This window comes from Merops nubicus, unplaced genomic scaffold (genome assembly GCF_000691845.1).
Source record: "Merops nubicus isolate BGI_N331 unplaced genomic scaffold, ASM69184v1 scaffold1266, whole genome shotgun sequence".
Classification (NCBI taxonomy): domain Eukaryota; kingdom Metazoa; phylum Chordata; class Aves; order Coraciiformes; family Meropidae; genus Merops; species Merops nubicus.
The window spans coordinates 2,518-16,987 of NW_008614101.1; the positions used below are offsets into that span (position 1 = coordinate 2,518).

A 14,470-nucleotide genomic window follows, 5' to 3' on the forward strand; every position below is an offset into this window, starting at 1 on the left:
TTCTGCAAATCCAGCCTCTGCCTCCACCTCGTCCTCTGCCAGAAGCTTCTGGCTTTCATTCGGTCGGGGGAAGCAGGTGAGTCACCCGGCGTGGAGCGGCTCCGGGCGGCGTGTCGCCGTGGCAGGGCTTCCTCTCGCAAGGTGCCTGCCCAGCGGCTCCTGCCTCTGCTCAGGGCTAAAGAGGCACTGCACCTCCCGCGCTCAGGGGTGCGGCAGATCCCAGGGCTTCCAAGGGATGTGGGGGGATTTAACCTGCAGCCTGGTGAACACGGGCTTGCTGTCCCCGTGGAGCTGAGCCAAAAGAGCTGCTTGGCAGGGTGTGCCGTGTGGAGTGGGGCTGGAGAGCATCCTTGGACCTGGGAAACTGGGGCCCTGGCATTTCAGGTTTGCTGCTGTGTGGGGTACTGAGATATGCTCCTCGTCGGATGCTTCCTGCTCTGGGCAAACGGGCCTATGCTGTGGTGTGTCCCACTGGCAGCAAGTCTGAATTGTGCTGCTGACCCCTAAAATGAGCCATCTTAGCCCAGCCAACTGCTCTGTCAGCCGGTGTGTCAACGCAAGCTAACGTCACTGGAAAGAAAGCTGTGGCAGTGGTAATGCAGAATTTCATTTCAGAAAAATAAGCAATTCATTGAGGCTTCCTCCAGTGCCATTTCTGAGTGCATTAGTGCTTCTTCTACGGTCAGGTTGAAACTCAAGCTGAAGGAGGTTGAGGGCAAGCCACAAGTGCAGGCAAAAAAGATGGACATTTGCAAGGGAAAAATCATGATCTATCATGCGGACTATCACCAGTGTGAGCAGGTTGTCCTTACAGACACCACAACCTGTCTGAAACTCCCGTTTCAGTCTGATCTGCTGGTCTCCTGGCTGCTGCCCTCTGGCAGCCTGTGTCAGGGAGGCTAGAGGATGCTGGTGGGGTCTAGAGGGATTTCTTGGGGACAGCTCCTGCATGCACCCCCTCATGCTCTGCACTCTCTCTCTGACAGCAAAACTGCTGAACTGGCAAAGTGCAGACCAGTGGCTGCTGGAGAAGTACATCAGCGGGAGCCAGGGCATGTGGCACTTTCGGGCCTTCATCCAAGGGATGGCAGGTGGGCACAGGGTGCTTCACAGCCCCCTCCCAGCCAGCCATGGGCAAGCTGCCCAGAAAGACACTGGGATAGTGCTGGGGGCACAAGTAAGCACTGGTGGGCCAGGAAACACTGCGGTCCCAGACAGAGCTTTGGAAGATGAGCCAGCAGCAGAGTGTGTGCTGCACGCCAGGGACACACACAACCCTGGCTCTTCTCTACACCATTCCCTCCATTCATCCAGGCAAACTTTCCTTCTTTCTTTTTTTTTAAAAAAAACAACAACAACAAACCACAGGCTGCTTTGCTCATCAGGGGGGCTTCGAAGGACCCCGTCCAACTCCTGTCCCTTGTCTGATCTACAGGGGAAGAACTGACCAACTTCTGGCTCACTACTGAAAGGCTCCTGGGGCTTGACGAGTCAGACACAAGGCAGAGGGACCTCTACCTGTCCTTGCTCCACAGGCTGAAAGCCACTCACCTGTGTGAAGGCTCCAGTGTCATCACTCTCTGCAGAGCCATCATTGGTAAGAAACATAGGAGATGGGGATGAGCAGTGACTCCCCAACAAGGTGGACTTTCCTGGATGCTCCCAAGGAGGTGGGATACCATCACCCGCTTTGTTTGGCAGGGGAATGGTCTGCCTGGAGTTGTCTCTGCATTGTGATCCCCTGCTTCCATTTCAGGGTCACTCCCAAAAGCCAGGCACGTTCCGCCCATCAGCACCAGGAGGGAAATCCTAAGAAAGATGCAGGAACAGGCCCTTTTTGTGATTCAAAGCTACTGGCTCCCTAAATTCTTCATCCACTGCAAGATGCACATGGAAGAAGAGAAATTATGCCAGCCTCTGCTGCAGGAATATCAGGAGCATTTTTTACAGGCAAACAAACAGGAGCCCTCAGGCTCTTCAGAGAATCTCTTCACAATGCACATTAAAAGAAGCCAAGGTTTCTCAGGGCCCTACTGCAGCAGAAAGGCCAAAGCAGATATCTGGATGTTGGTCAAGGGGGGAAGAGACACCCAAGAAATGAAGATGCCCAGTTTTCAGGTGCAACCAGAAAGGCAGCCAGGGCCAGCTGGGCACACAAAGGAATCACATCTGGATAAGGACGCTTTGGGATCAATTCCTCAGCAGTCAGAGCATCCTGCAAACACTGCCTTGGGAGGCAAGGGAGGAGCAACCTCTCCAAAAAGACTCGGATCCAATGCACAGCAGGTCCTTCCTCTGAAAGACCTCTGTGAAAAGAAAGTCCTCTCTAACCTGCATCCCTCTGCACCCCTTGTCCAGATACCATCCCTGAAAAAGCCAATCGAGACCTTGAGTTTCCTTCCCTGGGCCCTTAGCGCTGAGACCTGCGCAGGACGGCCCTTCAGGAACTTCCTAAAGTGCCAGGACCTGTCCATGGAGACCCATCTCCTGGACCTGTGGCATGACCTGGAAGAATTTCTGCCCGTGGTGCTGGACCCTAGCCGAGAAAACAGTTTCTTCCTGCGTCATTTGATCGGTGAGAAGATATGCAAGACCTACCTGCAGGAGGGCACCACTCCACAGCTTCCCTTGGAGACCAGGACTCTCAGGAGCTTGCGGAACCATCTGATGTCTGGAGAATTTTCCCCTTGGATATTCAGAGCCCAGAAGGAGATTTGCAAGGTACAGAGTGGGGCTGGCAGTGGTCAGACTGAGAGGTACAGCCTGGCACACCTGGGCTGGTGTGAGGGCTGTGGCTATGTTTAAGAGAGAAATCTTTGGAAAGTGAATATGAAAAGATATTGGGAAGGGAAAAAAAACTTACAGTTGCAAACCACTTTGCACTGGATCAGTGACCAAGATGTGCCAGGCCAGTGAAGAGGAGCATCCTCCCTGGTTTGCTGGGCAGTAGAGCAGAGGTGAGCAGTCATTAGCAGCTAGTGACCTCAGTTGTTAGATGCACATGCCAAGGGCCATGAGATAGCAGGGCATTGACTGCTTTTTTGCATCTGAGTTGCTGGTTCCAGCACAACATGAGTAAAATCCATTTACAACCAAGCCCTTCTGAGCAGCCCAATGGACCCATCTGGGTATACAGCTCCCGGTATCTGGTGTTCTGGGCATCACTGCGAGGTGTAACCGGCCCACAGCATCATCGCTGCAACCTCAGAGTATGGCAGGGCTGGGGGTTTCTGCTGGAGCACTGACTGAGGACAACCCACCTTTGCTCCTCCTCAGGTGCTCTGCTGCTTCTACGAGGAATTTCTGGCTGATGATGACAGGACGTTCCTCCAGTTTATGGTAAAGTGGATGCACACGGGACATGGGTGATCTCAAGGGATATGCAGGCACCAGTGGGGATGTGAAAAGTTGGAAAGAGGGAAGGACAAGACATCCAGCATTATCTGCAGTGGCCCAGCACCCCACTGTCCCCCCCAATGCGGGGGTGGTATGGGAGAGCCCGTCCCACTCCAGGTGCCCAGAGAACAATCTTGAGCAAACCCACCACAGCATCCCCTAAGGCAGCAGCACTGCAGGCACACCCTGAAAGAGCTCCAGGCCCTCAACCAGGGAGATCTTCAGGGTAGGCAGCAGTGAGACCAGCAGCAAGCAGTGCACAGGTTAGCTACCTCATAGGCAAAGCACTTCTGGGAATTAACTCCCCCATTTTCCCTTGCCCATGGTGTATTCTGCTATTAGCGTGACTCATGTGCAGCCACACACGTGTATGCCCCTGTCCCAGCACAAGTGCCTGGCCAGCACGCTGAGGGAAGAGGACATGCCGCCTTTTAGCCTATGATTCAACCACGCTCAAGTTTTCCACAGATTTTTCACACTGCATGAAGAAGGATGATTTATAAAAGCAAAGTCACACAAGCACTCATCTTTCCAGACTGTTATCCCTCCTGGCAGCAGAAATCCCATCAAAACCTTGTGTTTATTAACACCTTAAATGCTAACCTTACACCCAGGATCCTCCCCGCAGGCAAAAACCCCCAAGCATCCCACCTGCTTGGGTCCCTGCACAACCAGCACAGGCAATTTTGCTCACTGCAGATGTTGTTCAAACCAGCAGCCATCAGGCCTTACCCCAAACTGCTGTGCAAAACCAGCAGCTGATCCTGGACATGGTAAAGAGAGGCTGTCAGGGCTAGTGCCCCTAAAGACCTGGCTCCCAGAGATGCCAGCATCTCAGTCAGTGTGAGCTGAGCATTTTGGAAAAGTCAGCTGGCAGCTCCTGACCTCAATTTGTTAAATGCTCTTGATTGTAAGTTAATTAGCTGCCCAGGTTTTTAGCGTCTCTTGTCAAGGAGATTAGCCCTCAGAGCACAGACCTGGTCTAGGAGTGCAATTAGCACTTCAGCAGGTGCCCAGACCATGCTCTCCACAGGCACCATCCCCAGAGCCAAACTTCCCCCTGGCCTCGCTGCACTGATGTCAGGGGGACTGCCGAGGGCTTAGCAGGGTTATTTTTGGTGCTTGCTCCCAGGGATCGCCGCCAACTGAAAAGGCACACGAGGTTATCTGTCTTCTGGGGACACCTTCAGGGTGTTTTCAGCCCTTCTGGGTAGATGTTGGCCTCTTCAGGAAAGCTGCTGCCTTTGCTGGCAAGCTGTCATCTGGACTACCTGGGGGACCTGCTGCACGTCCCTGGTACGTCCCAGCTGCGGGCAGATGTGAGCCAGCTTTAAGCAGCTGCATGGGTTGGTTTAAGGCCTGTGCTGAGCTTCATGCTCACGTAGATTTCTTCTGGATGGTTTAAAGATAAAGCAGAGATCTAACCTGGGCAGGTTTGTACTCTAAGGCACAGTAAAACGTACAGTTAGCCTGTCAAGGGTGGTGCAGGAGCAGCTCCTCAGAGGGGGCGTGTGCTCTGTGCAACCAGCCTCTGCTCTTCTTGCCGCAGTCTCCGCAGAGCGATGTCCCGATGCCCAAGATGCAAGGCCACGCTGGTGGGAAAGACAAACGTTTCCTCCTGTCCCAGCGGATAAACGCGTCCTTGAAGCTGAGCCAGGCCTTGCATGGCACCAGGAACCTGGAAGCTCTCTCTGCCAAGCACGTGCAATTAATTGCCACTCGGGACCTCCGGAAAGGGGGCTCCATCCAGGCAGAGGTGGAACTTCTCCTGTGCAAGACTGGTAAGAGGAGGCTCTGCATTTCTGCCAGGGCTCACGTTGGCTCAGGCTGATAAAGCACATTTCATGTATCTGTTGTGACTCTAACACACAGGTTTTGGTGCATTGCTGATTGTGCATGGACATCACAGAGCGGATTGGAACAGGGTATCTGGGACCCATAAGCTGTAACCTAAGCTTGGGCAGTGAGCTATGTGCCAAACTCCCTCCTGCCAGTACCAGAGGCACCAAATGCCACTAGCCTGGGTCACCAGACTTCGCTGCAGCAAAGCAACTGACAACCAAACCAACAACAGCCAACTGCCACTCCCCTTCCCCATCTTGACTTTCTGTGGACACTGGTACTGGCTATGCTGGTGTAAAACCCCAGATTTGTCTCCTTAAATCATCTTTTGAGAATGACATCAAGTTTCTGGGCACCTGCCAGTGCACTGAGAGTGACAGTAGTCACCTGTAGCAACCCTTAGGTAGCTTGAGGGGCCTAGGTCATACCTGAGAAATGCAGTGTCATGGGTAGGTCAGGGGAAGAGGACAGAAAAGGGGAAAGGAAAGGTGAGTAGCAAACCAAATACAGCACTTGGAGCAAGTGCTGAAGGGCTGTCATAGCCAGGAGGAAGGAACATGAGATCTGTTCTGGCTTCTCTATCTGATGCAGACTCCCAGAAGATGATATCCAATGTGCTGGCTGCTCAGAAACCCGTGCTGGCTGCTCAGAAACCCCTACAGGCTGCAGATAGACCAAGGAGGGAAAACAAGCTTCTGCGTCTCAAAAGCCCATCACGTGGTGAGTCCAGTCTGAGCAGGCTAGAAGCAGAGTGGGCCCCCAACCTTCATGCCTTTGGAAGTCCTCTAACATACCCTTAGGGAGCTGGACAAGCAGGGCTCTTCCATTCTTGCATCCCATCATCTGGTACAGCTCCAGAAGGAGAGAGAGGCCTGGCCACCTTTGAAAGGCACACATTTTAGAGTGTTGATCCAGCCAGAGGGGGGGGGGGGGGAGGGCTTCCCTGAAGCAAATGCAAAGAGGCCAAACCATGCAGGCACGAAGAGTTCCCACAGCGCCCGGTGTCTCCTGAGCAGGGCTCACCGTGCAGGCGTCAGCATGGTGGCTCTGGGGAGAGCCCAGCTTTCTTTGGGGTCCTTTGCCTTGAGGACACGTGTGAGCAGGCTCTGGTTGTCACCTGAAGAAAAGGCCAACCCTGTTCTGTCCCGACAGCTGTGGAGAACATGAATAAAAAGAAGACGACCGTTCCTCTGAGAAAAACCAAATCAAGCACAACCACTGTTGTAGTAGAGAAGCCATCTAGAAGACCCAGGTCTGTCACCCTGCAGCACAGGGTTTGATGGTTTTTGCTACTTCCACTCTTTCAGGCAGCAGACCTTTCCTAGAGCTTCCCTGTAGTGCCACTGCTCCCTGCTTCATTGTTGGGCCCTCTCAGATGTAGGTATGGGTGGCCTGTGGGACTGAACTGCAGAGTTACTGAGGAGAGGAGAAAAATGTCTTAATGCACCCCCAAGTCCATAGTTGAGATTCACTCCTCACATCTTGTGCATGTCTCAAACACTTCATCCTCAGACACTCCCTGGCATGTCATCTGCACTACACCTGGTCAGCTCTTGGATTCCCAGAAAAAAAAAATCACTGAAAATCACCCTGTGGTCACACTTAGACATTTACTTGCTGACCACGTGAATGGCACTGTGACTTGTGTCTCACCTCCTGGCAATACTCCAGACATGAATCCAAGGCAGCTCCACACTGGGATATAAATGGTAACCAGGACACAAGTCCTGAGTAGGAGCAGTTCTTGTTATTGTGAAAGTCAGTCTCAGGAGCAACGCTTAAAGAAAATATTTGGCCCAGTCCACTGATCTTCAAATAAGGGCTTGCTAATCTCATAAATGACCCAAAATCCAATGTCCACTCCCATCCTAGCCTTGGTTTTCCAAAATTCTGCTGAATCTTTCAACGTAGCTGTCCTCTGGCTTTACATGTCACTAATCTCCTGATTCTCCTGAATGTCTCTTGCTGGAGAAGCAAGCAGAGGTCCTGGCTATCTTCCAGGTCACTAGTGGCACAGAGATCACATCTACTGGTTTTCCTTTCTCTGCAGGCACTTCATAAAAGTGCTGCACAACACTGACCACTTGCAATACTTCAAGAAGTTCCTTGAGGAACGTGATGCAGATAAACCACTGCATTTCTGGATAGCCATGGAGAAACTGGTCACAGAGACCAATCCCAAGACAAAGAGCTTCCTCGTTAACAGCATTGTCAGAAATTTTTTCCATGGTGAAATCCCAGCTGGTAGGTGCCCTCCCATCCTGCATGTTACTCCATTCATGATGAAAGTGTCTTTTCCCTGGGCTAGATGCTGGTTGCAGATTTTACATCCTCTTGCAGGGACCTGCCAATTCTCCTTTCCCATCCAGTGAACTATTATTTGCCTTCCACTGCCACTTCTACTTCTAGAAATGTAGTCTTCTACGTGGGCAGGATCTACTGACCAAGACCTGCAGTGTGCAATTCCCACAGTAGCAGAAATAGCTCTTTCCTATCTTGTCTCCTTTAGATGCTCTTGGATTCACAGCTTCATTCCCAAAGTGTGCAATTAGCATAGTATTTTATATTTTTTATTATAGTAATTGGCTGGCAGGGGCAGGGAGTGACTTCACTTCTCTTCCAGAGGAACAGCTAGACTGCCAAGCTCCTATCATCAAAGAAATTAGTGAAGCCAAAGCAGTCAGCCCCTTCATGTTGATAACAGCACAGATCTTTGTCCAGAAAGCAATGGAAAAACGATGGTGAGCACCTGGGTCAAGCTAGTTCCTTAAGCCCAATGGTTACGTGAACACATCCTTCCCAACATCCATACCACCCCAAGGTGGCAGACAGCAACTGCTACAAACGAGTTTCACTGTGAACTATAAGCACCAAAATCCCAGCCTGACCCTCACCCCAGCAAAACTGCTGTGGCAGCTGCTGATGCACTCATCTGTGCATGGCCAGCAGGGCTTGTCCCACAGGGACCAAATCACTGTTGGGCTTGCAGGGTGCTGGACTGGAGAAGGAAAGCTGCTGCATATAAGTAGTAGAGACTCCCAAGCCTGCTGCATGCAAGAACAGAGCCCAGGGAAGGGGATCCAGCCCTCTGTCCCATTCTCCAACCTCCTCCAGCAACAGAAATCCAGTGGGACCAAAACCCCAGGGATACCCATGTCAGCTGCTGCCCCCACTTAGCCACCCTCCTCTCACCAAGCCACTGCCCTCCTCGTGTATCTGGCTGTGCTCGATGCTCTCTCTCTGATCTCCCATCTGCAGGTTTAAGGAGTACCAGAGCCTGTTCCCCCCGAGCGATACGCCCAAGTCCAACCTTCGTCTGCGGCATGGGATGGAAAACTTCAAGACAGACAATCTGGTAAGGAAAGCCCCTCTCTGCTGGCAGGCTGAGGATGTTGTCCAGGCAAGAAAGAGAGGAGATGCTGTGAGTTGAGCTGTACTCACTTAAATGGAGAGAAGAGGCTCAGACTTGGAGAGATGCAGAAAGGCAGCTGATAGGTAAGGGCTCACTCCTACAGTCTCTGGAGTCCTGCTCCATGCAGGCTTCACCCAATTTCATTAGGACTGGCCAAGTGATTCACACTATCACCTGTGGCCACTAGTGAAACTGAGAAATACCAGAAAGCAAAGATGATGGCTGGGTCACAAATCCCACCGCCAAGGCTGGGCTCTGGTGCTCCAGCTCACAGTGGTGGGTCCAAACAGGAGGCCTTTGTCTGAGAGCAACCCTACTGCTGCAGCCAAGGGCTGGCTCCCTGGGGCTGTGCTGCTGGCTGACCCAAGCTGTGGTGTGTCTCTGCAGCAGTGGGCCTGGTATGCCATCCATGACATTGTCAGGAGCCTCTGCAAGTTCCGGAGGGAGATGAACAACGACAAATGCCGCCTGGAGTTCGAGGACTTTCTCCGTAGGGAACTAGGAAATGAGGAGGAAAGTATGGCTAGACTCCTGCTACCCCATTCCCCTCCCTCCCCAAGACAGTCCTGAGGTTAGGCAGAGAAGTAAATGGAGGAAACCTGTGGCTTATCTCCCATCCCCATATACTGACCTTAGTTTTCTCTGCTGAAGGCATATAAAGAGCCAGGAGAGTAGATATGTTAGGATGCTGTGTATAAATCTGCAAGCTTAGGCACTGGAGCTGGGACATGAGGTCCAAAATTTTGCACAGGCAGCATGCACATGTACACATTCATGCACTGTTTTTCCAGTGTGGGTGTCCCATGATGCTGTTGTATATGTGTTATTGCTTGAGAGAGATGCAAGTTTGTACCCCTGCCACAAAAAAAAAAAAAAAAAATCAGGAGGCACTAAATGAAGCTAAGGTAACACAAGTCAAAAAATAAACAAAAGGAAATGTCTTTCTTTGCAACAGGGAGCTGACCTACAGAGTGCTTTGCCAAGGGGTGTGGATCCTGAAAGTTTACACACAGGTTCTAGAGGACAATGGAAAAGTAATTAGAAATCACTAAACCATTTATTTATTTACCATATATCACCATATATTTAGTATTGCTAAATACACAGAAACCCCCACCTAGATGAAGAAGTCCCTGAGGAAATGAAACTCAGGAAAGCTGGAGAATGTTGTGCAGGGGGGAAGTAACACAGATTTTTACCTTTTCTTCACCCTAGTTATCTGCTTGTTGCCCCTGTCAGAGACAGGGTAATGTCTAGACAGACCAGCAGACTTTTGATCTAACATACTGTGGCCTTCCCCTATGAAAACAATGAACATAAGCACTTTATGGGTGCAAGGAGGTTACTAAGCTAGAGGGAAGGCTGCACACTGGATGAGTCTGGATTCCATGGAGAGCCTGGCTGCAGGAAGGTAGAAAGACTCTCAGCACTTGACTCTCAGTTACTTGCGTGCAGGTAACACAAGCACAGGTGAGGTGAAGGAGCAGGGTGTAGCTCAGCATCAGCTGGCCTCAAACCCAGTGCTGGGAGAAGCAGGACACAACAGCTCTTCCCTTCTGTCAGACTTGTCCATCAACTCAATGAGGAGTAGCAGCACCTTGAACCATTTCCGCTCCCCCACAGCCTCTGCCAGGACCCCACCAGACAAGGAGGTGGGACTAGTGAGACGTCACCTGTTTAACGGCCAGCCCATTACTGTCAACTTCCTCGTGGATGACCTCCGCTTTTATCTGGAGATGGACAGGTAAGTTCCCGTTCCAATGGCAGCTCAGGTACCACCAGTCTCCCATCCTGTGGTAGTGCCCATCTCTCAGCAGAGGACAAAGCCTGGACTATGGATTTATTAGTACCCACTAAGGTCTGTGCTGCCACCCCTAAACTCCTATCAAACTCCCCTACACAGGGCTAGTATCTGGACATCCCACTGCAGCAAACAATGCAACCAAAATCTCACCCCATAGCTGCCTACATGTAATATGCTCATGGCTACCTGCTGCTGGAGCCCCCCAGACCCTCCCTTTCAGCCAGAAAAAGTACCCCAGCTAAGAGTTCCTGTTTGGGTAACCCAGAAGTACTTTTGGTTTGATAGTCTGAAGCAACTTAACATTTTGCTTAGACTTGATGTGCCAGTTGTGTTATATCTCCACTGACCTTGTCCAGTTCCCTGGCAAACCTGCAAATTGGCCATGGCCAATGCACAACAGCCCCGCAGCCAGCACGCCCTGCCACGCGTGAGACCAGGCTTTGAGCCTCCTCCTTTCCAGAAGGGCAAACTGCACTTCCCACAGGTGAATGTCATGACCACAAGGGTGGTAGAGGAGAGAAGTGGCTTCTCATCCCACTTGTTTCACTGTTCCACACCTCATAATTACTTTTTCTGACCCAGTAAACGTGGAGCTAAGACAGAACATGACTGTCCAGCCTAGCAGTCAGAGCACTTGTCTCAGAGCAAGACCTCACATGCCTTCACAGGTTTTCCAGACTGGCTGATTCAGTTGAAGCTTTGGCAGCCTGCAACATGCAGTCAAAACAGGAAGTTGCCTTTCTCAAAAAGAAAGCTGCCATCATCAGCAAACTCTTCCTGAACTCTGATATTCCCCCCAAACTGCGGGTAAGATGCTGGGACCCACCCAGGAAGGCTGAAGGCTGCTGGCTGCTTGTTGCTCAAGACCACTGCAATGCAGCTGTGAGCAGTCATGGGGAAAGGGGAACCAGGCAGAGGTTAGTATCTCCTCCAACCAAGCATGCTGTGAAGTTTCAGAGTGTGCTCTGGAGCTTAGGACCTCCTCTTGGGTTCTGTGGGATGGAAAATTATCAACCACCAGACTCATGCTAGCACTTGACCCAGACAGATTGAGAACAAGTGTGTTAACACTGAGATGGTGAAATCCCTTATCTGCTGGAGAAATGCTAGGGTTGAAGCACCAGGATGAGTGCTGCATGCCACCAATTCAGTCCTTTCATTCCCCAGAAGTCCATGTCACCATTACACCTCTCCCCACTGCAGCCACCTCTTCCCCTTGCAGTAGCCATGGCTCTGCCTATCTTCCCTTTGGAAAGCATGGCACAGTGCTTTCCACAGAAACCCAGAGGGGATCCTGCCCTTGTACCTGGGACAGTCAGCCAGGATGCAACTAGTATCTCTTCTTAGAGACTGCTAAAATGCAAAGTGGGGCCAGGGAGAGAAACACGCCTCTGGGGCCCATCAGGAGTGCAGAAAACTGCTTTGGTTAAGTAAGGTCTCTTCTGTGGCCAGGTGAACATCTCTGAAGAAGAGAGAGATTTAATCTGGAGTTTATCTTCCAAGGGGATACTGAACCGTGTCCTCTACCACAGGGCCAAGGTCATCATCTTCCCCATCCTGATGCACTTCTGGAGAAGGTATATCTCCCCCCTCTCCCACAGTGGAGGAGGCTCTGTGGATGCCAGCCTTCTTCTCCAGCCATTTGTTCCTCTGACATGATGAAAATGCAGATGAGACACTCACCAGGATCTCAGCTGTAGGTGTCTGTCTGGAGGTTTGCTGTCTTCAGTATTTCTCATACAGGTTCTGCACCTGGAAGGTGATGAGAAGCTTTCGGGTATCCACAAAGGACAGGGTGCCAATCTCCTTGCCTAGTACAAAAACCTTCCCCAAATCATCTGTCATCCGCTGTCCAGGTAAGCTGAGTGCCTGTCCTCCTGCTCCACATTTATCCTCAGGCTTGTTCTTCTGATGTAGAGAAGTCCAGACCTGGGTTCTTGGTGTCCCATGGGGCTCCCCTTAAAAGTGCCAAAGTCCTTCCTTCACACAGCTTTGAGGACCTCTGTGGTACAGGCCTGTTGGAAAACAAAGCATCTCTGAAATCATTCCTTTTCATCAAATTCAGTCAAAATTGCCCAGTTGTTTTTTAGAACTTTCTTTGGGGAACAGGGAAGTGCAGAGACTTCATAAGCAAAGAGCTGTTGCATAACTCTGGTTTTCTTTGATAAGCAAGTTAAAAATACTCTCACACGTACCCTAAAACAGAAATAAAGCAACTGATCTTTTGGTTGCATGTCAGATAGGAGCAGGAAAAGAACAATGCAGCCAAACACCAGGCTCAGTAACATTACATGGAGGATGTTTTGAACATCTGGAATACAGAATAAGCTTCATCAGGATTTGAGGTGACACTCGCTGGGACATCTCAGAGGGGAAAAAAGAAAGATATTTTTCCTTCCTCATCCACTTGTTTACTTTCAGTACACTGAATAACTCTAAAATGAAAAACACAAAGAAGGTGGTGCCAAGTTCTGTCAGTCTGCCTGACAGCCCAGCTCCTTGACTGAGTATTCATTTGGAAATTGTTTAATTGATTTTTGATTAAAGGGGAAACCAAAATAGGCACATTCTAATCTTGATTTGACGGTTGAGTGGGTGTCAGCAAGCGCTCCCTGTCATTTGTCACTGTCAAGTTCTAGCTAAAAATCTGTAGTTACAGAATTTTGATACCTACAGGCAGGTGCTTGAGCTACTGCAGCTGAGCTGAGGTAACAGACCCCTGTGCTGATGTGCTCCAAGACTGCCAAGCCATGTCTGCGAGCTCAAACCATCCCACACCTTAGGTGCTCCCATAGATAACATGCAACATTTAGCTCGAGTCTCCACTTATTTACAGAGCCTCACTGCTCTTCTGGAGCCTTCTCACAGATAGTTCTTTTAATGCAAAAGCCTCATGCTACCAGAAAAAAAACAGAACCTAACCTATCACACATGTATTCCCAGCTACCAACAGGCTAGAAGCATAAAGCTACCCAGGAGCTACCTTCTGTGTTATGTGGGATGAAGACACTTGTTTCCCAAGGTCTTTAGGAAACTGGTGGACAGAGAGAGATTTCCAGTGAAACACTGGCACAGGTTGCCCAGAGAGGTGGTAGATGCCCCATCCCTGGAAACATTCCAGGTCAGGTCAGACTGGGCTCTGAGCAACCTCTCTAGTTGAAGATGTTGCTTCTGACTGCAGGGGGTTGGACTAGATAACCTTTAAAGGTCCCTTTCAACCCAAAACATTCTATGAGTCTCTTTTATCAGAGCAAGCTGTTGCAAGGAGAGTCCCACAGCTGCCCAAGTGCTGCAGCACATGTTTAATTACACAGAGCCTCAGAGAGTGACGGCACTGAGATACTGCTCTGGAGACAGTTAGAAAAGACTGTGGTCTTTCTCACATGGACATTAATCCTACAGTGACCATCCCTGGAACAATCGTCCCCAAGCCACAGTTCCTCTTAGCACCTTGCAGGGACAAATAACCAGAGCCTGGTGGATAAGCTCCCTCAGCTGGGGTGGTGTGTTTTGGGGAGAGGTGTGTGATCTCCCAGACCTGTCTGGTTTCTCCTGCCCGTAGCTGCGTGGCTGGCACGTTCAGCCCGGTTGAGCAAGAAGGGCAGGTGCCACCACAACTCGGCAGGGCAGAGCTGTGCCCATGGGGTGCAGCACAGGCTGGCTCCCGCTCTGCACCTCCTGCCACCCACAGGCAGCCCTGGCTGTCAAAGAAGAACAAACCAAATCAGCACGCAACCTCAAAATAGCTGCTGTTCTTGCCTGTGCTAATGCTTGTGCCACCTTTTGCTCAGGAACCTTCTCTGGCTCTCATCACACTTTCACCGATGATCTTCATCTCAGGGGCTTGTTTTTCTGACCTTTAGATAAAAAGCTTGCTTTTCAGCTGGGGAAAACAGGTTCTGCCGTCTTTAAAAGGCACGCAAATTGCTAGGGAAAATACCTGTGTTTGCAGAGCCGCCCCCCTCGCTCTCCGCGGGGTCGCGGGTCGCTGCTCGGCGCAGCCGCGGTGGGTGCGC

At 50.9% G+C, this 14,470-nt stretch overlaps 1 protein-coding gene across 1 annotated transcript in view; it reads left to right on the plus strand.

Annotated features, from left to right (window-relative positions):
- RGSL1 (regulator of G-protein signaling like 1) overlaps nucleotides 1–12,310 on the plus strand; it is a gene marked incomplete at its 3' end in the record, with an annotated part of 14,484 nt that extends 2,174 nt beyond the window's left edge. The window contains exons 4-18 of the mRNA XM_008942078.1: nucleotides 3–76; nucleotides 1,436–1,597; nucleotides 1,757–1,950; nucleotides 2,359–2,721; nucleotides 3,277–3,339; nucleotides 4,946–5,177; nucleotides 6,391–6,490; nucleotides 7,289–7,482; nucleotides 7,862–7,979; nucleotides 8,497–8,593; nucleotides 9,038–9,167; nucleotides 10,274–10,394; nucleotides 11,132–11,261; nucleotides 11,907–12,031; nucleotides 12,198–12,310. Coding sequence (XP_008940326.1) covers nucleotides 3–76; nucleotides 1,436–1,597; nucleotides 1,757–1,950; nucleotides 2,359–2,721; nucleotides 3,277–3,339; nucleotides 4,946–5,177; nucleotides 6,391–6,490; nucleotides 7,289–7,482; nucleotides 7,862–7,979; nucleotides 8,497–8,593; nucleotides 9,038–9,167; nucleotides 10,274–10,394; nucleotides 11,132–11,261; nucleotides 11,907–12,031; nucleotides 12,198–12,310 — 2,216 coding nt within the window. The remainder of the gene's footprint in view (nucleotides 1–2; nucleotides 77–1,435; nucleotides 1,598–1,756; nucleotides 1,951–2,358; nucleotides 2,722–3,276; nucleotides 3,340–4,945; nucleotides 5,178–6,390; nucleotides 6,491–7,288; nucleotides 7,483–7,861; nucleotides 7,980–8,496; nucleotides 8,594–9,037; nucleotides 9,168–10,273; nucleotides 10,395–11,131; nucleotides 11,262–11,906; nucleotides 12,032–12,197) is intronic.
- Nucleotides 12,311–14,470: the final 2,160 nt, after the last annotated feature.